This window comes from Myotis nattereri, assembly GCF_964212035.1.
Source record: "Myotis nattereri genome assembly, chromosome: 7".
In the NCBI taxonomy this organism is placed as follows: domain Eukaryota; kingdom Metazoa; phylum Chordata; class Mammalia; order Chiroptera; family Vespertilionidae; genus Myotis; species Myotis nattereri.
Window position 1 is genome coordinate 29,553,781 of NC_138082.1, and position 25,177 is coordinate 29,578,957.

The 25,177-nt window shown below is 42.1% G+C and overlaps 1 protein-coding gene across 1 annotated transcript in view; it reads right to left on the reverse strand.

Annotated features, from left to right (window-relative positions):
• Positions 1 to 25,177, reverse strand: part of DNER (delta/notch like EGF repeat containing) — a 231,067-nt gene that overhangs the window by 108,930 nt on the left and 96,960 nt on the right. The window contains exons 3-4 of the mRNA XM_081095960.1: positions 23,769 to 23,863; positions 21,195 to 21,361 (exon numbers count right to left, since the gene is read on the reverse strand). Of these exons, the coding sequence (XP_080952086.1) occupies positions 21,195 to 21,361; positions 23,769 to 23,863 (262 nt within the window). The remainder of the gene's footprint in view (positions 1 to 21,194; positions 21,362 to 23,768; positions 23,864 to 25,177) is intronic.

Consider the following 25,177-nt stretch of genomic DNA (forward strand, 5'->3'; position numbering starts at 1 on the left):
AGATGAGTCACCCCTAGTTTCTGCCACACCAAGGTTCAGTGCAGAGTAGTGGGCCTTTGATTGTTTTGAAAGCAGAAGCTACATAATTTTTCAGGGGCTTTTTCCAAGTACATATTTCTGGGCTCCAACACAAATGATTCAGAATCAATAGTCTAGGATGGGCCCCTGGCAGGCATGTTTTCTGAAAAAGACTTCCTAAATAGTTCTGACACATGCTTCCAGTTAAGAACCACTGGTCTGGCAGAAAAGCTAATCTAAATCATGCAAGTAATATTATTATTAAGGTAACAACCACCCTGAATCAGAGGCATGTAGGTGAGCCTATGAAAGCACATTTTATTCATCTATTTTTGAAAGTTCTGCCAACTCTGATTATTTAGACAGAATTGATATTCCCTCTTCTTCACAGGTCTCAGAAGTTCTTGGACACAACTCTGATAAAGGTTCCTATATAAGCTTTATTTGCTTAATAAAACTGTGAGTATTTTGGCCCTAAAGTCTCTTAGGGCCAAAATTGATTAAAGAAATCAATCTTTGCAATAGTGTGTCACACACTCCTATGTAATTCCTAATTATGTCACCTCATCTCCCAAAGGGAGTCAACAGAATAAGCATGCTATTTTTGGCAATATAGTGCTCACACAATGAGATCAGCGCCTGGTGGCTCCTTCCAGGTCAGAGTATAATTTCAGTAAGTTGTTCGCACCTCTCTTTGACCATGTCTAAGGGAAAAGGCTTGGACTTCCTCATCATGAAAAGTAATACTGTCCAATTTAACTTTCATCAACCTGCAGCTAGGGTAGGGAGTCAAGTAGCCCTTGGGAAATGCCTCATGCCAAAATCAGGAGCTGTGTCCTTTACAAAGGGACAGTGGGAAAAATCAGAGTGAAAAAGAATTCATCTTTTACAAAAGAAGTTCTTTGAGGCTGGATTCGTGGTCATTTGAGAGTTGTTGAAAGTCAGTGTGGTTTTTTTGTTTGTTTTTTCGGACACAGTACTCATACCAATGGACACTTCTAACACACTTATAAGAAATGCAAAGCAAATGGTCATGATTTCTTTCTTCTTTAATGGTGTGATATCAATATGTACAACATAATTCCTGATCCAGGACTGGATAGAAAAGCTTCCTCACCCTCCACTGGAGTCTCTGAGATGACACTCTGGGTCTGTCTGCAGAGACATTTTAGAGTGGGCTTTGGCAACACCTGCATTCTCTATAGTCTTTTCAAAATCCAAGGCACTGATGTTAAACGGGCTATGAATTTGCTCCAACTAAGACTTGATTTAAGTTAAAAGCAAGAAGGGGAAATAAAAGAAGGAGATTTATAAAAGAAAGGAGAGAAAAGAGGAAAGAGAGAAGGGGGGAAGGAAGACTAGGCCGAGAAAAGGAAAAAGAAAACCAAATCACAGGTTAGAAACAGCATGAAACGAAGGAAAGGAAAACAGTGAAGCAGAAATGGAGAAAAAAAATGAAGGCTTTCCATCAAATGCTTCAGGGACTCTTACACCTTTTATCAAAAGGACGTTTTATCTTCTTCTCATTTTCTGGGCCTTATATTCCTCATTGCAACCACAACAAATGTAAAATTAGAGTTCTTTGAAAGTCATTATGAATAAACATTTGTTTAAATCATAATTGTGCACAGTTAAAGTCTATGATTCTGATTATGAGAAGGATATACGTACTGAGCCACCCTAAACGGAGAGACCATGCATTCCATGGGGTGAGGTGGGGAAAAGTATAGGGATGGAGGGAGAGTGGCCTCATTCATTCAACATTCAGCTGTTGTTTATTGAGCTCCAAGCAGGAGGCAGATTTCAGGTTGAACACTGAAGGCTGAGAAAGTGCCAAGGAAAGAGCTAAGGAGGTCAGCGTGTCGGATGGATGAGGACATCAGTGTGTCAATGGCCAGCATCTTGTTGAGGAGAGAGAGGCAGGAGAGACCTGATCACAGGGGGGTCTCATGACCTTAGTAAAGATTTGGATTCTATGCCAAGTGCAATGGAAATCCACTGAAGGGTTTTAAACAGGGGAATAACACATGACTTATGCTTTTTCAAAGATCACATTTTGGAGGAAGAACCAAGAAGACTTTTGTATGTGGGATAGGAGAGAAAGGAAGAAATCACACATAGATAGTATAAACAACTTTGTGGTGGGGGGGGGGGGGTGGTGGTAGGCATGTGAATCAAAATTTCCATTGTGAACATATCAAATTTGAGACACTGATGAGACCTCTCCTGAAATGGAGCAGTCAAGTTGGTGAACAGATGTAGGACAGGTGTAGTTATAAATGTGAGGGCAGACGCTTTAAATTTGGGTCTCATCTAAATATAGAGGTATTAAATCAATGGGACATGGAGAGTGAACTTAGGGAGAGGAGAGAGAGAGAAAACAGGGCCCAGAAACAAACTTTACCAGCCAACATACACTTAGGTTTGCATAGTAATCAGCCCTTACAGAATCATACTAGAAAAAAAATAGCTACAACAGAAGTGCCTACATGATTTTTCCATTGTGGGATTGATAAGGAAAGATAAGACTTCTACATCATGAAGAACATAAAGAACTACAAGTGGGAGGCTGGGGGCCATGCAAAGAAAAAGTCTCCAAGACTCTACACAGCTCAACTCAAACTTCAGAAGGAACGAAAGAGAAGAGGGAGGGATGGAGGAGGGAAGATATGGCTTGGGAGACCCTTTTTACTTGCTACGCAACTGGGTGATTTCCCTAATGAGTTTTAAAACTGTAATGAAGGCAAAGTTTCTCCAAAGGTTATCCAGGAATCCGTTAACACTCTGGAGTAACTGGTTATGAGGACAAATAAAAATTGGGTTTCCTTCTCCCACCTCTCAATCCTTGTCTCCTGTGCCGGGCTCCCCCCCACCTTCCCTAACTCACACACAAAGACTCTGCCTGGTCTGCACCCCACACTGTGCTCATTAACACAGTAATAAAATGTTCTGCCATCATTACAGTCCTTTTAAAACAGTGACTTGGCCAAACTCACCTCCCTTGGGGCCAATGAGAAGCTGAGAGCCCTGAGAGGGGTCCAGTCATTATCTCTGGAATGCAGTGGTGTGGTCATACATCAGTTAGAGCAGAGATGGCTGGCTCCAGGCCATTAACTGTTGATTTTACCACTTGTCTTCTTTAATATTAACACTAAAGAGTCTTAAATGGACTCTGTCGTTACTACCTCATTGGGATTAATAGCAAATGAGATTTGCATTTCTCACCTCAGTGGTTTGGCTAAAGACCATTTTCTTTCCTGTTAAAGGGAAAGCATACATGCAAAATAAAAATTCTGGCTGTAAATACTTGAGCAGTAGGTATTGGAAACAGACTGCCTAGTCTTACTATTAGGACTGGTGAGTCATCTGGCACAAACCTATAACCTATAAAAACTGTCCATAGTTGGGGTAGTCCCATGGCTGGCATGAGATAGGCATGAGAAGTGTGAAATATCACAGATTCCAGATCCCATTGGAAGGCACAACCCCTCCTCCATGCCCACTGTTTAGAAGGTAGGATGGAGGTTAGTGGAAAGCTTAATAAGTTGGTCAGATCCCTGTGGATTTGTGACTCAATACTTGTGGTTTGGGGAACAAACTTGAGAAATAAATCATCTTTTGACAATGCCAAGCCAGAGACAAAAACAAAACAAAACACAACACAGAAACAACCTTGAGGCAGGGAGCAAGCCTGAATGTAGACCAAGTTCAGGGCAACATGATATAAAATGAGGCTTATTAATGCACCCCCACTTTGTAAAGAACACAGCTATCCCCACAGTGCACATATGCAGAATGCTGGCAGATCAGGAGTTAAGGAGAAAAATTAAATGAGCACTAAAAAAGCTGTCACTACACCAGGTACTAACGGACAATGCCTCATTTGCTGAAGAATGTGCCTGGCCACACCAACCCTCCAGGATCTCATTCTCAGTCTTTTTACTTTTTCTAACGAATCTTTCTTTAAATTTCCATATAAAAGCTGGATTTTGTTGTTGTTGCTTGCTTGCTTGCTTTTAAGTTGTGATGCTTAAGATAGTAAATTGCTTTTTACAAAATTTTCTCATACAGAATATCTCATTTCCTGGGACATTTGGCTAAGGTATGGCCAATGATGCTTTTGAATTGAAAGACACAATGGCACATAACAGCAGCAGTGCAGATACCTCTGCCAATGTCACTCAGCTAAGTCATCAGGTAGGTTATGCCTAGCCAAGTGACTGAAAACTGCACGTTCAGTACAGTTCAGCCTTGAACAACATGGATTTGACCTGCATGGGTCCACTTATATACAGATATTTTTCAATAAACAGATAGCTGGCCCTCTGTATCCCTGGGTTTCACATCCACAGTTGGGACTCTCTGGATGTGGAAGGCCAACTGTATGCATTGTTCTATGCCATTTTATATAAGGGACTTGAACTTCCTTGGATTTTTATCTCTATGGGGTTTCCTAGAACTAATCCCCCATGAATACCGAGAAACAACCAAAGTTTTAGGGGAGTCAAAAGTTATACACAGATTTTTGACTACATGGAATCAGCATCCGTACCCCTCACATTGTTCATGGGTCAATATCATTTTCTCTAACTAAAAAGAAATTGTAAAGACAGTGGTAAGATATTATAAAAGAAATATAATCCACTTGCTATCACCTGACTATAGATTGATTTTTTTTCTCAACAAATCTTGCTGTCAGACATAGCAACACCTAAAAACTACTTTCCACTTTTAGCATCTCAGCATCATCCTCTGTCTATTCACCCTGCAGAGAAACTGCAAATTCTATATCAAAACAGAGGCTTAAAATGAATTTAAAAGTTTAGATTGAGAGTTCTTAGGCTGACATTCTATACATTTCCAAAAGAAGTATCTATTCCCACAGTAAATAGTTGCTAACAATGAGTGCAGTGGTTTTGTTTAATTATTTTGTTTATTATGTTATTGTTTTAATTTATTTTTCAATTAGTTTACATTCACTATTATTTTGTATTAGGGAATATAGTCAATAATATTGTAATAACTATGTATGGCATCAGGTGGGTACGAGATATATCAGAAGGAACATTTTATAAAGTATATGATTGTCTAGTCACTATGTTGTACACCTGAAGCTAATATTTTAGTTTAATTTTTTTCAAGGTGTTCATTCTACCACACTCCTTCTCCATTAATATTAGACTACATTACTGATCCTAAGTAAGATTTGAGTATTTGAATGTGGGAGTAACTGCTAGTTGGCATCTATTCTTCCCATATCCCTTAATAATAATAGAATTGGGAGTTTTTGCTGGGGATGGAGCCACCAGTGAAAGAGCATGCCTCTTTTCAGGGCCTTGGTGCCAGGATGAGTGGCACTGTGAACATTTAAGAAGATGAAGCATGAGCCCCCCACACTCACACTGGCTCACGTGCCACAGTGAATGGTGACAGCCAAGGCAGCCTGCCTGAATCTAGAGACTAAATCTGTGTGTGGAGGACGTGGAGCTGCCCACTTCATCCTGGACCAGCTCCCTTGAGACTGTAACATGAGACATAAATTAACCTGGAACTTGTTTGAGGTCTCTCTATGACGCAGCTTACACTGCACACTAACCAACACAGGCCTGCAGAAGATTCATATAAAACTCCTCCTCCTATGCCACATCCCCCTCTGCCACCTGCCTCGAAGGAATCATCATCTAGTTGCTGCTTAGTGTCCCAACGTCACAAAATACTAACTCCATCATTTCCCCCTCTCCTTTCTCTTCCTTAGGGACACAAACACTCCTTTAATAGCAGCCATCATCACCATAATCATTATCATCACCACCATCACCCCATTATCATAACCCCTATCATCACCACCATCATCATGATTAACACCATCATTGCCCCACCACCATTATCACTCCCATCCTCATCACCACTACATCAGCAGCAGCAGCAGCAGCCCCAGCAGCACCTCCATCTTCAACATCACTGTTATCATCGCCACCACCACCATCACCCCATTATCATAACCCCTGTCATCACCACCATCATCATGATTAACACCATCATCACCCCACCACCACTCTCATCACTCCCATCCTCATCACCACTATCATCATCACCACCACTACTATATCATCCTCATCAGCACCCCCATCATCACCATCACCCTCATCATCACCACCACCACAGCCATCAACATCATCATGATCACCACCATCATCTCCACTGTCATCACCATCATTATCATCACTAACATCAACGTAAAAAACCAACACCTGTTTAAAGTGGAACAGAACTGGATCTTACACTGGTGTAGGTCCAAGGAAAAGGCTCTGGAAATACGTCCGTCCCCTGAGAAAAATGCAGTGCTGGTATGCAAGCAAGGAGGTCATTTAAAGAGTCCTCTAACTCAGCCCCTCTCCTGTCAAGCCTCTGAAATGGAATTTTTTAAAAATTATTGCTACTTTTAAAAATTATTGCTAGAATTTAAAAATAATGTTCAAACAGCGTGATGATTATCAGAAAGGGGTGGGGAGAGGTGAAGGAGAACATAGGGGGGATAAATGGTGAGAAAAGGAGACGACTTAGGGTGGTGAGCGCGCAATACAGTGTACAGATGATGTGGAATTGTGCACCTGAAACCTGTATAATTTTGTTAACTAGTGTCACCCTAATAAATTCAATAAAAGGTTAAAAATAATGTCCAAATAAAATTACACCATGCATTCATAATAGTATAACTCTTATTATCTGCCACTTTGAACAATTCATGACTAGTTTCTACTTTAAAAAATGAGGCTCTCGGCTTCACTTAAAGTTATAAAATGTGTGTGTGTGTGTGTGTGTGTAAATAAATGAGGTATAATGACAATTCATACAATTAAAAGAAATTTTTAAAACATATAACAAGCAGTTAACTCAAGAGGCACTGGCCAATATAATGCAATATGAATGGGCTTAGTGGTATAAAAATATTCAAATTATAAAATCCCTTCTTTAGATAAAACTTACAACTAGGTCTGTCAAATCTCTCTATATGCCCATTTCTGACCTTAGGTAATCTCCATTTAGAAAAAAAAGAAGACCTTTCTCATTGCTTATGAAAACTACATCCTAATTGGACATATATTTTAATGCCAGTTCCCATCAGTAGAACATGAAAATTAATTTGCACTTTCCTTTGAAATTTTGTTGGCTCACTATTAGTGGAAATTCTTCATTTATTTAATCTCATTTTCAATGTCTACTTGTCACCTTTTCGTAATCAGTTGGAATTGTATCACTTGATCTTCCATTAGTACATTTTCAACTCATCAAGTACTAGTCAATCAATTGCTAAATTCCTGTAGAATTCAAATACAATTGCCCACCACTTCCAGTCCTTAATACCCAATGAATGCATCCTGATTAATGGCATTACTATGAATGCAAAATAATTCATCATTTCTCTGTGTTGATGTGAGGGTAATGGGAGATTATAAAAGCACAGCTAATTGGGCAATGGATGACTTCATAAACATTAGGCAGTCAGAGAATTGGGCCTTCTGAGGAGCTAACATGAAAAGCTGTTGATTAACATGTTTACCTTCCTGACTGTTGCAAGCATTGTGAAAATGATTTGTCAATTGCCTTTGTTCTGTGACATCTCTTTGTTTCAAAATCTCACATTTAAGTGGCCACCGACAAGACTGTCTGGTAACTTCAAGGTCATATGAAAGACGTTGCCTGAATTTACAAGTGTTTGCTGAGGTTTCTAATTTGAGATGCATGTGCTTCTTCAATTATGCATAACGCCTTTCTTTTTCAGAGCAGGTATTTATGGCACTAAAAATAGAAGCAGCCAATGCACTGCAATGAATCCCCAGGGGTGCGCCATGATTGGAGAGAGAACAATTGGGAGGTGTGGGGAGGTGGACTGGGATTCAGCCTGATTGGTCAGGCTATTTCTAGCGCATATTAGCATTCTCATCACTAGCACAGTCATACCCTGCGCCTCAGTCCTCAAGATGCTCAGGGGCAGCCTTACCTATCTGCTCCACTTTCTGGAGCTTCAGAAAAGACCCCACCATTCAGCCCCTCTCCGATCTGGCTCACAAATGCCTAGAAATTGGCAGTGAGTCAGAACTACCTACAGTTTACATCATAAACTGCTATATAGGCTCTAACCTGACCCAGTGAATCTGAATCTCTGGGGGTGTGACCACCAACACCGGTGGGTTCACCAGTGCCCTAGGTGTGTGACAGCCAGGCAGAGAAGCAGCTGTAAGGATGACTTCTTTTCTGCCAAGTTAAAATGCATATGTTTCTGAAGGGACCTGACATAGGAAGAATATGTTTGTCAGCTCCTTCCCCTCAATAGCTCCCCATTGCCACCAGAATCTTAATGTGGCCTCCACAGCCAGGCAGGACCAGCCCAGGCTACTTACCCACCACCACCACCTCTCCACCTCTCTCACCCTTATTTTAGTTCCTCCAATATTATGATATTGTGTACTCTGTCTAGCCACAGGGCCTTTGCACATGCAGTTCTAGCCTTCTGCCTGTAAGGGTTTCGTTATTCCCTAGTTAATATCTCAGCCTAATCATCTGTCTTTAAGATAGTGATCTCCCCTGCCCCAAGGATATGTCAGGTTTTTATTATCAACTACATCATAGCACAGTGTGCTAATCACAGTTGTAGTTTTCTATTTATTTGCAGAATTATTTATTACTTATCAACCCACTAAAACATAAGATTCATGAGGGCAAAGATTTTGTTTAATTTTGTTATTGCTCTATGGACAGCACCAAGCAGGTGCCTGGCTCACAGTAGGTGCTCAATAAATTTTGGGGGGGAAGGAAAACAAGTGACCTGCATGTGGTACCAGCAAATATGAGGGAACAGGGAGGACAAGGTAGCATAAAAGAAAGCTGGTGGTGACAGGAGCAAACTTCCCTGGCCTTCTGCTCAAGCTAACAGCCTCGGTGGAGCACAGAGCAGCTTCATCCTCAGCCAGGAGCATCCCCGAGCACAGAGACCCAAAGCAACTTCGTGGCAAGCCTCATTATAAACCATGCCCTTCCCCAGGCCACGAACACCACCAGTGCTGCTTCCGGGGCTTATCAAGAAAGAATGAATTACAGATTGTCTCTGTTCCCAATCCATTCCCTCCCCAAATTAAATTCTTTAATTCAGTTGGCTGTCAGCTCAGTGGGGTGAGAGGGTTTCCTTTATCTGACCAAGACAGATTTCATTTATGCTCCAGTCTTTATGAAAGTCCTGGGACCGCTATCTGATCATCGATTCTTTCTATAATAGTCAATGTAGAAAATTAAAAATTCTATCTGACTCCCTTGCAACCTTTATGGTCCTAAATCCCGATGTGACATTGCTTGAACAGGCTGCCTTACTATGGAAAATCTAATGGGAATCTCTGTGTGTAGGGCAGAGGTCCAAAACCAAAACTAAAGGAACTTTTGTTCACATTGAAACAAAGAAAAAAATTATCAACCACTTCAAGTGCTCTTGGTCTTCCAGCTTCCATCTCTAGTGCTCATTGCAGGCCACTGCCTTGGTTCAAGGGCTGCTTGCCCTCCACCCCCAGAGAGGGTCCTGGCTCCCCAGGATGAAATGCAAACTTTGGAATTAGGCTTGTTTGTAAAAGCCAATCACACTTTAATATTTGAAATTAACTGCTTCTTAAAATACAACTGTCACATTATTACAAAATTAATTTGTGAATTTGCTGACTGTTTTTTATTTATGAACTAATGGCCCAGTGCACAGATTTGTGCACATTGAAAGGAAATTAATTAGAAGAAATCACTGTCTGCCCTTTCTCTATAATAGAAGTGTCAGAGATGAAAGAAAATTAGTAAAATGTATATGGAAATAATATATAAATTGATTAACAAACAATAACAACATGATATAACAACAACAAAGACATGACATAAAAAAACAAAAACATGATATAAAAACAACATTGATAAAAACAATGACTGATAAATTGATTAAACTTATTCTAACACTGAGGCCAGTGTCAGATGGGGGCAAATCAATTCTTGGAATCAGAACAACCTCTCCTCCACAGATTCTGTTAATACTTCAGCTTTGATTATGTTAGGTCACAATCTTTTGATAATAAATCTAGTACCATTACAAAGACCCCATTTACTATTAAGATTTCTCAGTAGCATGATGATTGCGCCCACTTTCAATTCTAATTTATGACATGGCATTCCCGAAGGAGTAATACTTTTATGAAATTCGATGGAAAAATTTTCCTTTTTGGCTTCATCCATTGAATCTAGTATTATTGTCGATTATACTGTCATCTCTGAGTCTTAATGCAATATCTGTTTTCCAGCCTTTTTCACCGTGTGGGAAAAGAACAGGATACGTTATTGCATCTAATGTAGGAAACAGATACTGATTTGTTTCATTTTAGTGGCGTTTGGATTATTGGGATCTGGTTTACAATGAATGAGCAAATCCCTTTCAAAAGGAGGTCCTCCATCTTTGTTTCTGAATATGACGGCAACTTTGGTTACACGGGGATAATTATATCTACCAGGATCACTATTATGATCATATTTAATTGCCATTGTTACTTCCGTGGGACGCCGCCTTCTTCTTTCAGCTTCAGAATGTCAACAAAAACAACCAAATTCATGATCAACAATGACAGGTAGAAACACATGCATGCGATTGGCGCCAGGGAAGAGAGAGAGAGAGAGAGAGAGAGAGAGAGAGAGAGAGAGAGAGAGAGAGAATGAGAGAGATCGCGCATGGATGAGTAAACTTAGTCTTTTATATATATATAGAACAAACTTGCTTAATTAGACCTGCTTTCTGATGTAGCTAAACTTTTTCCAGCCCAGTGAAGCACCTCAACTTCTCTTTCAGGCAATTGCCAGCAACACAGCAGTAAATATCAACACAAAGCACATTATTATTGTAGATCACGCAGGGAGAACAAAGGGTATTTAACTGCAACAGTGTTTGACTATATTCTGTGCAGTGAGAAAACCTGAAGTCATTTTCAAGGTCCACCATTTCTTACTTTTCAGGCGGGTCAAGTTTCTAAGCTTTCTAAATCTGTTTTCCAGCTAATGAAAACAGGATTCCACCGAGTATCCTATCTACCTACTCCAGGACTTCTGTGAGGATCAAATGAGATGAGGCACGGGAAAACGCTTCACAGACATTTGGTTACAGTGTAAAGTGTTTCCACCTGAGGCTAGCCGTCGCTAGTGAGAGGAAGCCAGGTGTTGATTTCCCCAACCCCTTCTCTACCTGCTCCTTCTCTCCTGACAGGTTCCTTCTTCCCAGCAGCTTCAATTCTAACCTTCACGTAGAAGACTTCAACTCTCAATCTCCAGCTATCGCCTCCCTCCCAAATGAGGTTCAGCTCTCCATGGATGTCTGAGTGCCCCCACCCTTGTCACATACAGCTGTTCTTTCCAACTCAGTATATTCCTGTTAATAATACTTCCCAACTTGAATCCCTGATATCAGTCACTTTTGACTCTGCCTTCTATTTCCCCTATTTCCCTGACATTCAATCATGTCTGGAAAAGCTACCTTCACAGTTGGACCCATTGTCCTGCTTTCTGCAGCCACTCCCAGTTGATTTTTTTATAATATATTTTTATTGATTTCAGAGAGGAAGGGAGAAAAAGAGAGATGAAACATCAATGATGAGAGAGGATCATTGATCAGCTGCCTCCTGCACGCCCCCTACTGGGGATCAAGCCCACGACCCCGGCAGGTGCCCTGACCAGGAATCGAACTGTGACCTCCTGGTTCATAGGTGGATGCTCAACCACTGAGCCACGCCAACTGGGCTCTCCCAGTTGATTTTGACCGTGGTTTTCACCACCAAAGGCTACTCCACAGTTTTCACCACATTATAAACTACTGTCATGACCACCTTCTAGCTAAACCCCTTCATACAGTACATAACCCCCTTTACAGCCTAGCTCCTACCTCCTGTCTTCTTCTAATTTTCCATGGCTTATTTATTGTAATCTACTGCTCCAGCCAAATTGCTCTATTATTTGGAAACATGTGCACTCCCCCTCCTACATCATTGCTCTTACCACTGCTCTCACCCTGTATGCCTTCCCTCTCATACCTAGTCTTCAATTCAAGGCCAAGTTCAGGGTATACCTCAAGTCTAAAGCCTCAACTTTCCCCTTGGTGATTATTCTTCTCTTCTGAATTCACAGAGCCCTTAAATTAACTGTATAGTTCATCTGATACTTAATATACACTCCTTTATCTTCTCATTTACCATCTCATGTGCAACATCATCTCCAAACTATATCTAACAAGAGAAACAATTATTTATTATAGGAATGTGTACAATCTTCCTCTTATTTCAGCTTCTAAGGGGAGTTCCCAGGCAAGTTCCTTGTAGTGGAGAACCCAGGTAATGGACAAGACAGAGAGAAAAACTGAAAACAAACAGAGGGGCTACACTGATATACCGACGAATGAGCTGAAAGAGCAGTAAGAGAAAGGAAGAAAATGCCTTAAAGGCCGTTGGGCTGAGATTTGGGGGAGGAGATGATGACAGTGGAAGAGAGAATTTCCCAAAGTGCCAAGCACATAGTTTCTTAATACTAGTGAGGAGGAGGTAAGATTGACAAGACTTTAAGGCATAATAGGAATGCCTTTAAGGCATAATAGGAATGCCTTATCCCACTCTTATTCATGTTCCCTCAAAAAGATGAATAAAGATTTCAAGAGTGTTAATTCATTATTTGGCTACTAGACTGTATTTATTTAAATGTGACTTCATGAACAAGACAGTCGTGGGACATGATTTATCTCGGTTACATAATGAGTATGTCCTGTCTGCCTGAAGCTGGAGATCTCTCAAAGCCAGGACTTTTGACCTTTTATTCCTTTGTGTCCCTAGTACTTAGCCTAGTGTCCTACACAGAGTCATTAATCAATAAATGTTTATTGATAATAAACAGGGATGTAGAGAGATGATCAAGAGCTTATTTTATTAACATGGTAGCATTCCAGAGGCTGTCATTTGTTATTAGGGATGTAGCCAAACAGTCTTTGTCAGTATATTTATTTAAGGATATTTCCATTTGTCTACCAAGCAAATATCACTTTTGTAGGTCAAACTCACAATTACAGCACTAAAACAGGACAGCCAGGAGAGTGTCACTGGTTAAGGGAGCATGTGAACACCAAAAATATCCTGGCATTCAAACCCAAAATGTCAGAAAAAGCATCAGAGAGGAGAAGGCAAGAGAGTCTTTTTGAAATGCAATCCTAATTATTTATATTCTTCACCCAAAACCACAATTTCTTCCTGATGACATGCCCTACTTTGATCCAGTTACTTGCTGCTTTGAGTTTTTTACCCAAAATCTTTAAGAAAAGCAATCACAACTACCAAGACTTTGCATCAAAATCAAATGATCATCTTGAAAGTCTCCCTGATAGGTTACCAAAAAACTCGTCCATTCTGGAAAACCCTTTGCCCCATCCTCCTGGAATATATCTGGCCCCATAAAAAGTCTCTGATAAATGCAACTTAAATATCTACCTTCAGGATATTGAAGTGGGGAAACAAAAGGATCTATGAGAAGGAGGGGTCGTCTCTAGAACACAAATGTTCTTTGCAGAACATTAAGTGGGAGAAATGTCACTAAAGCATGACCAATCTTGGGGACCTTGAGAGCAACAGACACTTGCCCATATGCCACCCTCTCTCACCATTTTACAATTGTGCTGATGTGCAAAATGCAATGATATAATAAACCATTCTATTCACCATGACTCTAAATGCCATAGTGTGATGCAACCACTTTAAATATCTTTTGTTTAAAGAGCTTGAACTGTCCTTTTTCTGGAGACTGTTAATCGCAGTCTTGAGGGGCTCCCTACAAGTTTCAAGTTCTTAAGTTGCTAAGAGATGTATGCAAATTTCCAATTGAATTTGGTTAACAGCACCTCGCTTAAAGTCCATGGAAGGGGAGCAATGTGCATTGTCAAAGATAAACTGGTTGTCATGGGTGAAAACTGAAAAAAAAGTTAAGAACAATTTGGAAATTTGTATCAAATTTGTCATTAAAATATATGAACCTTTTGATTCAATAAATTCCACATCTAGGAATTTAACCCAAATAAATCATCATTATAGAGACAAAGATAAGGTTATAATAATGTTTGAAATTCTATCTAAAGAGGCAAAAAAAAGGAAGGACCTAATTGTTTAACAACAGCATATTGAATATAGTACATTGATTCAATGGAACACTACACAATTGTTGAGAAGAGCACCATGGGTTCATATTTATTAATGCAAAAGAATGTCAGTGATACATTAAATGAAAAAAGAAAATAACCAGACAGTGCACAAATGTGTTCTTCTTTCAAAAAAGTGTATCATTTATATTACCTACATTAAAGAGCATTTTTTATTTTTAAAAAGAGAGTAAATTTTAAAATTACCTTCTAGTAAAAGAAAACCATAGTTCTGGGGTTTATATATTTAGCCCTGAGGATCAATCAACTTCTCTCTCTCCTCTATTTCATTCTCCTTCCTTACCTCCCCTCTCTCTCCTTTCCTCTGCCCCACCCTTAGAAAGAAGAAAGAGAAGAGATGCTATTGAGGAGCAGAAATTTGACTGTTAAAAAAAAAACAATTAAAGAAATTGTTTTCTTAGTTGAAATGTTGTACTGGAAAGCTTTCAGCAAACTGGCAAAGCCCTGGGAAGGTTTGTTCTAAGTTAAAAGAAGCAGGAAAAGTTTTAAAGAAATATTCCAATCAAATTCTGTAGATAAGATGGGTTGAAATTCACTAGTATTGGTTAAGTAATAAGGTATTTCTTTCTAGAGCTAACAATATGCCCAGCCAGTGTAGCTAAGTGGTTGAGCATTGACCCATGAACCAGGAAGTCACAGTTTGATTCCCAGTCAGGGCATATGCCCAGATTGCAGGCTCGATCCCCAGTACGGGTGTGCAGGAGGCAGCCAATTGATGATTCTCTCTCATCATTAATATTTCTATCTCTCTCTCTCCCTCTCCCTTCTTCTCTCTGAAATCAATAAAAACATATTTTTTAAAAAACAGTTAACAATAAATTCTTTTAAATGTCAAAATAATTTTTCTTATCATTTCATTTTTTCCATATCAATCTATAAGCAAAATGTGCCATCTTTATCATATATAATAAAGTGGTAATATGCAAATTGACTGTCACACCCTCACACAAGATGGCCACCCCCATGTGGTCAAAGATGGCCACCACAATATGGCCGGCAGGGGAGGGCAGTTGTGGGTGACCAGGCCAGCAGGGGAGGGCAGTTAGGGGCGACCAGGCCAGCAGGGGAGGGCAGCTGGGGGCAACTGGACCTGCAGGGGAAGGAGGGCAATTGGGGCCAGGCCAGGCCTGCAGGGGAGGGCAGTTAGGGGCGACCAGGCTGGGAGGGTGGGGAGGGCAGTTGTGGGTGATCAGGCCTGCAGGGGAGGGCAGTTGGGGGCGACCAGGCCTGCAAGGGAGGGCAGTTAAGGGCAACCGGACTGGCAGAGGAGGGCACTTGGGGGCAACCAGGCTGGCAAGGGAGGGCAGTTGGGGGTGACTGGGTTGGCAAAGGAGGGCAGTTGGGGCAACCAGGCCAGCAGGGGAGGGCAGTTGGGGGCAATTGGGATGGCAGGGGAGCAGTTAGGCATCGATCAGGCTGGCAGGGGAATGGTTAGGAGTGATCAGGCAGGCAGGCTGGCAGAAGCGGTTAGGGGCAATCAGACAAGCAGGCGAGTAGTTGGGAGCCAGCAGTCCCGGATTGTGAGAGGGATGTCCGAGGGGTCCCAGATTGGAGAGGGTGCAGGCTGGACTGAGGGACACCCCCCTTCCAGTGCATGAATTTCATGCACTGGGCCTCTAGTTTTTTAAATAAAGGGCAGAGAGGGAGAAAACAAGAAAATGAGGCAGAATGGGGAGGGAGAGAGGAGAATTTATAATTATAAAGACATACCTTGAGTTTGCTTCTCAAAACCAAGCAAACCCCTCTAACCAATGAATCAGGCACAATTTCCAGGAGAACTGCCTGCCACCTTTTCATTCTCTTAAATTATGAAACTGGTGCTCAAATCTACAGAAGCACCTTAGTAACTTACACACATGGACGCCGACTAATTTTACTCTATATGTTTGTCCTTTACTTCTAAAGAACTAATTGACAAATACTATTGATTAGTTCCTAGAATTTGCACAAATTATGGTGTGTGAAAGAATGACCGGAGTAGCTTGTAAAAGATTCTGCTGGGTTTGATAGACCAGCAACCCACCTTTCTATGAAGCCTAATTCCAAGGACTATCTTGAAGGGTAGGAAAAACATTTCATTCATCTTGGCTCACCCGCCCCAACTCAATCACAGCCTGAGCAACCAACACTCAGTGGGACCCAGCTCAGTTTAGACTGTCAACTATAGGGACCAGGTATGTCTGTAATGGAATCTATCTTTCTTATCAATGCTTAATTTATCACCACAATTAATAGGAACCAATAAATGATGCTGGCAATGACAATATTTAGAAAGACAGGAGCAAAATCATGAAGTTCAAGGCAAACTAATTTTAAAACCCTAATATACATTACCAATAATAAAAGATACCAAGAAGAATGATTCTGATTGCTACTAATATAGAAATGTGGTTTCAATTTAATTTAATAGAAATCTTCCTACTATGCAAATGTGAGCTATAAGAATGTTATCTACATTATGCTGTTCAGGGCAGCCTTGTCCTTCCTCTGCTTTTGTTCTCTCCCAACTATTACTTTTTGTTTGAACATTTCCAACTCTTGTTTCCTCTATTGCAGGGAGTTCAATACACCATATTCAACTGTGGTTTTAAGATGATCAGCAAAGGGGAAATATTTGCATTTTTTGTTCAAGCTTAAGCTTTTGGCAAAGATGTTAATGTTTCTATAGCTGGTAGCAATTTCAAACTTTCTTTGACTATTTTACCCCTGACCCCTGAGTAAGATATCTTAAAGGACAAAATGCAAAATGTAGCATTCCCAAAAGAATGATGAAAAGTTTCTTTCTTTCCTTTTCTTTTCTTTTTAATTTGACCCTCTAAAATACTTTTAATGTAATAAAAGGGAAGAAAGTTTAAATGTCACAGAGGTGGGTTGTGAAACTCTACAAAGAATTCTAAAGATTGACATTTGCAGCTGGAAATTTTCTCCACCTGGCATTTACTGAGCAGGTAACCGTTACTTATGAACAGAATTTAATCACTCAGGTAGCTACCATGTGGCCAACATGGTACAAGGACCTGTGATATGGTCGCTTCTCTCAGATCTTACAGTTTAATTAAAGATGTAAAATCAGCACACACACACACACACACACACACACACACACACACACACAACAAACAAACAAAAAACACAAAAAGAGCATAGGGAACATTCAGAAGCTAAGTTGTGTGATGCTAGCTTTAAATGGGTTTACAGGGAGAAGAAGCTTACACAGCTGGTAAAGCAAAGGTTTATAGAAGACTTGGAAGAAGGGGAAGGAGTCAGAGCTGGGGGAAATGATTCCAGCTGTGCAGAGAAGAACAAACAGGAAACCTGCAGGGCTGAGGTTGGGTGAGCATCAAGGAAGGGTGACCAGCAATCCCGACCACCAAGTTCAGAGGCAGGGACAATGTAGGTCCACTCCGGGCTGGCGTCAGTCTGTAAAAGCTGGCCATGTTCCAAAGCAGAAGTCCCAGGGGTGTCATGAAGACAGACCCAAACCAGCTCAGCCTTATTACCTCAAGGAAAGGAAACTCTTCCCTTCATTGCACCTGCTAAAGTACCGTTTTGTTCTTCTCTGCTTCTCAAGAGAAGAAAATAAAGAGAATGCACTGCTTTATAAATTATTTTGCATGACAAGAATCTGTTTAAACTAATAACTTAAAACCAAGGAAATTTCAAGCACTCAGCAGCTCCCCGGAGGCACCCAAGAGGCATGCACATGTCTCTAATCCAGGTAAGACATCAGATACAAAGACCAGGAAGTCACTGATTTCTGGAGGTGAGTGGCTAATTTAGTAGCTATAAACCTGAAGAAGTGATCCCAGGTCCTAAAGGACGTTCCTATGGGCTGTGGGTTGCACCACTCACTCTTTCGATCTAAGGTATTAAGAGCCGTTTTAGTGGGTCATAAATGAAGCAACTGGTCTGGACTACACATAAAAATGCACTTACTTTTACGATATAAATGAGACGTAAAAGTGTACTAAAAACTATAAGAAAAAAGTGGTACAAGTGTCATGAAAGTAAGATAAAACAGTGGGTTGTGAGCAAGAGAGCAGGATAAGGGAAGAGAAACAGACAGAGATACAAGCAGCTAGACTAGTGGACGGCAAACCGAGGCTCGCGAGCCACATGCGGCTCTTTGGCCCCTTGAGTGTGGCTCTTCCACAAAATACCATGTGCGGGCATGCATGTACAGTGCGATTGAAACTTCTTGGCCCATGTGCAGAAGTCGGTTTTTGGCCTGGGCGAGTGTATTTTGAAGAAGTGGCATTGTAAGAAGTGGGGGTACATTCGCTGAGGTTGACCTCTCAGATTGAGGACATTTATAGCAAAGGCCAGCTTAGGAGTACCCTAATTAAGTTAATAACAGTGTACCTACCTATATAGTTTAAGTTTAAAAAATTTGGCTCTCAAAAGAAATTTCAATCGTTGTACTGTTGTTATTTGGCTCTGTTGACTAATGGGTTTGCCGACCACTGAGCTAGACCATGAAAAATGAAGAGAGGAACAGGCTGGATCATGGTGAAAATCATTTCAAAGAAGAAAAAAGAGATAAAATATCAGACTGAGGTAGCAACCAATACGGACCATAAAAGAGAAAAGTGTGAAAGGAAAAATGGAGCATTTCTGAGCAAGTAGGCAGGTGAGCAGTGTGGGTAAAGCAGACATCCCCACTTGGGTTTGCTGATCAAATGGAGAACCAGCCATGAGAACGGTCCAGGGTCATCTGTGTGTTTTTGTAAAAACTTTTAAGAGTTTAAGGATAGCTGAGAATCCATGCAAGGCAGCATCTTTGGCTGGCAGTTTTCCTCCTAAACCACTCCAAATGTGGAGAGTTTGTTGAGGTGTTGAAGAGGAATCGATTTGGGGGTCAGAGGCATGGGAAGGATGGGGTGAGGCAGGGTGAGGGTCCAGGTTGGGATGGGACAGGCAGCAGGTGACAGAGCAGAGGTCCACCATGTAGATGTGAGGGGAAATATGCCTAAGGGCCGGTGACAAGAGGAAATAAGACCTAGAGGACTCCAATGGGGCTTTCACCCCAAGGAAATGGGGACCTCCAACAGCTTCTAACACAGAGGCCACACACCAGAGGGCTGGTTTTTCCTTCACCCCTGAGATCATCCATCACAGCAGTGTTTCCAAGCAACCACAGGTTTTAAAAAAAAATTTCTTTACGAAGACAAGCAGGCTACAACTGTGTTTTATGGGAAGGCAACAGGACAATGAATCTTATTTGAAAATACAAACTATTGAGCCACTGAGTCACTCGGGGAGCTAACAAGCACCTAGAATGCCTCCCATGGAGCAGACAATGCTAAACAAAGGTTAATTTTGTTATTTACCTCTAAAACACTGCATAAAGCAAATGACCTATCTGGAAGAGACAGTTTTAGGAAAAAGAAGGACTAATTAAGGAGAGAGCAGAAGAGTTGAAATGGATGACAGAGGCACAGAAAAAAAAAAGAGCCAGATGCTTGGTAAAATGTTTATCACCTCTTTCTTTCTCTGAAACTGTAAGTATTCATAAGGCAGTGGTCATGAAGGAAAGCTAAGAGCATTAAGTGCCGTGGCACTGAAACAGGTCAAATGTACGTATACTGTCATTGTCTGGACTGAGCAGAAGTTTAACATTAGGCTCTCAGCAACAAACTTTAAAAAGGAATATTTGTGTAAATCTGGTGACAGCAGCCAAAGACACAGAAGGGACTCCTCTGCTCTGCTGCACAGAAACATTCAAATACTTTGGTCTTCAGGTATGTGCATGGAATCTATTGACAGTAAGGGGCTGGGGGAGAGAGGAGACAGTTGTTCCTGAAAGTGAATTCACAGTTATTTCAAAAGAGGAGCAGGAGTGACTGAACACAGCAGCACACGCTGGGGCATCCCCTGTGGCGTGGAAGCTTTCTCCCACCTGCCCTCGCATCGATTTGTTCATCTGTCAGATGAATGCCTTTGTCCTCTTCAAAGTAGTCTTTTGGTTCTTCACTAAAATGTATTCATGTTACAGAGCCCCGTGTTGTAAAAATGAATTATTTTTAAGAAGCTGCTTTATAAAAAAAAAAAAAGATAAACAGAAAGAGCATTAAACACATGTCAATGGAGTAAGCACAGGGCTTCCACAATAATTACAAAAGAGAAATCTTGCTTCTTTAAGATGAAAAGATTCTGTAAGAAGCAGCAGCTGGCCGTGTGTGGGTGTGAGGCAATTTGCCACTGTGAGAAACCTGGCCGCTCTGCCTCGGAAGGAGTGTGCACACTGTCTGCTACCTACAGAGAATCACACTGCAGACTGTGAGCTCCGTCCAAGCCACATCAAACACTCAGAAAGCTCTAGTTAAGGAAACGTAAAAGATACCAGATCACAAATTTGCAAAATGGAAAATAATGGGTTAGAGAAAGAAAGGTTGTTACTCAGAATCACTGTCTTCTCATCCTAAAGTGTAATTTTTGAGAATGTAGTGTAATTTAGTGATTAACATATCGCATATATTATCACTATATCAAAGTACATTTTTTTAAATTACTCCTCAAAGAACACCACATTTCAAAGATACATTTTTTTCCCCATGAAATTTGTTGTTAGCAAATGAACTCAATGCCTCCAGTTACCCACGATCCTTGGAGAAAGCCGCCGGAAGAGCTGGGAATCAGAAGCTGATATTCAGAGCACTGTGCACCGAAGGTCACACCCCTGAGACCCTTTGGCCAGGGCTGGGATATAGTCTCAGGAATCCAGGGCCCACGCGCCTCCCACATTGAGCCACCTTGGAAATATTACCTTCAACAGCAATTTTGATTATAAGCGGAACCTCACCTAAAACGAAGGGAACAGTGTTGGTGGCTAGAATACAGATTATCCTGGAAAACTCCTTGCACACAGTCTCTACACACCAAACTGAGACATGGTGCTGGGTGGGAGGTTTCCATAACTCACCGATGAAGTGGTTGGGCCCCAAGGCGAGCATCTCCTCCAAGAGAACCAGGCCCCCGGGAGCCTGGAGGAGGGTCACGCTCCGGCCGTCGATGAGGGAGCACTGCTGAAATCCCGTGGCCGTGACCTTCCACAGCAAAATCAGCGAGGCAGTAGCATCTTGCCGAATTCTGAAAACAGGAGCGGTGTCAATGGGAGTCCCATCCAGAAAAACTCACCATAGAGCCAGTTCATCAAATTAAAAATAAGCACAGAGGCGACATGTCCGTCCACGGAAGTACGGGGACATGGATGAAATGATCTTATAAACAAGCACCCACTTTGTGCCCATCCATGGCTGTCATTTCCCACTTTTGTTAGAAATGTCTGCCTCCTACTTGATCAAAAACAGACCCCAAAGTCACTAACAGGTAACTCACCTTTGGGTCAGAGTTTTTTTTCATCAATAATAAAGAGGTAAATTGAGTTCTTTTTAGAGACAATGCCTTTATTTCCACACAATAGAAAGGGTCCTGCTGGAATGCATCCCAAACAGCCACCTGAGGTGTGCTGTCAAATGAGCACCTCCCAGGCTTCAGGTCTCCCCTGGCTTTTTCTTGTTTTCAGGATAAAACCCAAAGAATGATATGCCATGGATGCTAATCAACCTCGGCCTCAGTTTCCCTCTCAAATCTGTCACCTCCTTCCTTGCAACCCAGAGATGGGACAACAGGACTGCTGTCTCTCCCCCAAGTAGGTCCCGGCCCAGCTCCCAGCCTTCACCTTGTCCGCCACCTGGGAGGTGAGTCATCTTCAAGGCTTAGCCCCCACATCCCCTCTTCTCTGAGACCTCTGACCACCTTCCCGCCACCTCTCCTTCCCTGGGCTTCTACCTGCGGGAGAAGAGCTGCCCCTCCCCAGCACAGAGCCCGGCTCGCAGCAGGGTGCTCGGGAAAGGGCTGATGAATGACTGAAGTCATGAATAACGCCAAGTGCAAGGGGTCAGTAACCCTCACAAGAGAATTCAGGGCGCCCAGAGATCAGTCAGCCCTCGGCCTGGGTCAGACTCTGCTATTCCGCCCAGCTTTGCAGCCTAAGAGAGTCTTGGTTTGTTGGGGGGCGGGGGAAGCATTTCAAGGGAGAGAAAATTAGAACTATTTGGAAAGGTTTATTAAAGTAAGATAACATGACCTAGACCAGCGGGTTTCAACCAGCATGCCACAAGAATTTTTAAAACATGCGATATCTGACTATTTAGTAAGGGGCCCTGACTTCTTTTCCCTTAGATTGTCAAGTAAAAGAGTGACAACAGTCAACACAACAATAGCCATCCAGTGTGAGTGAATCAAAATTATACCTTTTTATTTTTTTGTCCAGTTGACAAAAAAATATATTTTGTTGGTGTGCTGAAGATTGTTAGTGATTAGTTTATAAGTGCATAAGATGAAAAAGGTTGAAAATCGCTGTTAGAGAAGAAAGGGCTGGGAGACGGTTTCATAAATTAATGAACCTTATTTCCCTAAAACCAGCTCAGGCCCATGAGGGTTTCCTCTGTGTTAAAAGCAATGAAACGCTTAGGACCGGGGTCCCCCTGCTGGTAGAACTCAAAGCTGCCTCAGACGCCACACCCTTCCCGCTCAGGGGACTTCTTCCTTGTGCCCAGAGTTCACTGCCCTTCCTGGCTCTTTCCCCCTCCTTCCCGACCAGACTGGGTCAAGACTCAGGGGAGGGGGTCCAGGGGCAATGTAACAAAGCCCCTCTTCCAAACAGTTCTCAGGGACTATTGTAGAGAAGATAGGTGGGCAGAACAGCCCTGGATAAATGGGAGAGGTCTGCATGCCCGCTGCTCCCTTAAAAGGAGGTTAAACAGGGCCACGGGTGGCTCACTCTTCTAAAGTCCCTGGAGACTGGACAGCGAAGGACCATTGGTTGCATGGGGTGGTGGGGTAGAGAGGGGTGGTAGTTAATAGCAACAGAGAAGGTCAGGGAGCAGGAATTGTCAGACAGGACTGGGACCCTCTAACCTGGCTCCACCCTCAGCCCCCAGCAAGGCACAGCACCTGACACCCTGCAGGTACTCAGCCAACCTGCTTCCCTGTGCCTGGCCCCCACCCCCACCGGTGACAGTGGGCAGCACGTAATCTGAAAGAGCTCAAGTTTAAAACAAAACAAAAATGCTCTCTTCTGGGCTGTTTGTTTTTAAAGAGAATATTATAATGTTTAGATTTTAAATTTGGGGTAAATTATGCATAAGAGTTTAACCAATGGTCCATTAAAATCTGAAGAGGCCAAAGAATTTTGGAAGCGAAAATCATCTGGGAAGTGAAGAGTCTGGCCATGGACCTTATCTAAGGCCTCGGGGTTTCTCATCTCACACCTGACTCGTCCAGACCAGTCCCACAAGTCTGTGTCTCCATCCCTGCAGGTAGCTCACTCTACAGTCTTCCCTGAAACAAACAGCACCCATGTCTACACATGAATCTCCATGCACGATTCTCACTGGATGGACCATTTACAGAACGGTAACATGGAGAGACACAGCCTCACAGCCCTTCACAGTACCAGCCTTAACCGTTTTTTCACTGAGAATTTCCTTACTTGACTGAGGCGTTCTGTGGCACTTCAAAGGACACCAGTCGGCCACCCGCAGAGCTGTTGGAACTGGCATTCCCACAGGCAATATCAGGGATCACCTGAGAATAAGAACAAAGACGTTGGGGTTCACAGCACAGGTAACACTATAAAGCAAAATTCCATGAGGTACATCCCTCAAAGGACAAGTGAAACCTTAGCAACTCAAGAGAAAATGAAAGCTTTGCCATTTGAGTTTCTGAAATGCAAAAGTTTTCCTGGGAAGAATCTACCCATTGCGGGGATTGGGGAAATAATATAGGATATCCCAGGGAGGGGCTCAGAGTTTGCTGGCTGCTCTTTCATTTAACAAGAGTCACTGGCCTCTGCTCTATGTTCAGTCTGGGGGCTCCCGAGGGATTAAAACCTTAGAGAACAAGGAGGTGGCCTTTAAGGACCAGCTTACACACAGCGGTATAAGCCTTCACCACTAGGAGAGTGAGCCCTTAAGCAAACAATAGGCAAGAAGAATCTGGTCTGGATGACCCTGCTCTGTGTGGAGATGGGTCTCAGGAGCCCACACGAAGGCCAGGTAACCGAGGAACGGCCCTTTTCCCCTGTGGACTATATCTTCATTTTTTAAGTAATATATTCCAAAGTGTTACGCTGATGTATATGAAAAAGGAGCTGGTGGAGGGAGGGGAAGGGAGAATGTGCTCATCAGAAAGCATATTGTGAACACCTGAGCTGTGTCCGCTGAGGTGCTTCTGACCAATTCATTCATTTGTTATTCCTCATACCATGATCACTGTCTTCCTCCACGAAAGTCAAAATAAAAGGGTATTAAAAGTACCCATCATCACTGAATTAACTGAGAACAATACAGAAATTCTCAGTACTTTCACCCCACCCAACACTTAGAACTTACTGCCCAGAAGGCTGGATACTCAAATGCTACCGATAAAATCCACCATGCGTATTCAAAGACGGGAGTCCAACTTGTTAAATTTGTGTGACAGACAACTGTTCCATACATTTTAGCCCCCTAGGGCTCCAAACAGCCTCGGGTTCCCAAAGCACCATCACTTCATGAAAAAGGGAAGGTCTTCCTCTAGCAGCACTTTTCACCTGCTTCTTGAACAGCCTCAGAAATAACAGCACATTGACCAGCTGTCGGACAGTATGTCTTTAAATAAATAGATTGAAATGGCTGGTTGGGAAGAAATGTTCACTAAAGGACACTTCCTCGTAAATGTGAATCCAAATCTTCACATTCAAGCAGTGAGTCATTCAGCAAAGAAGTATTGAAATAACTTCAAAGCACTTATTAAAAGTCTGAAACCAGAACAAGTCCGCCAGTTTTTAGGCAGGCGAAGAACGCTGCCCTGCAGTCTGAATGTGGCCTTCATAAATCGTGTGGCAGTGAAAAAAAAGTG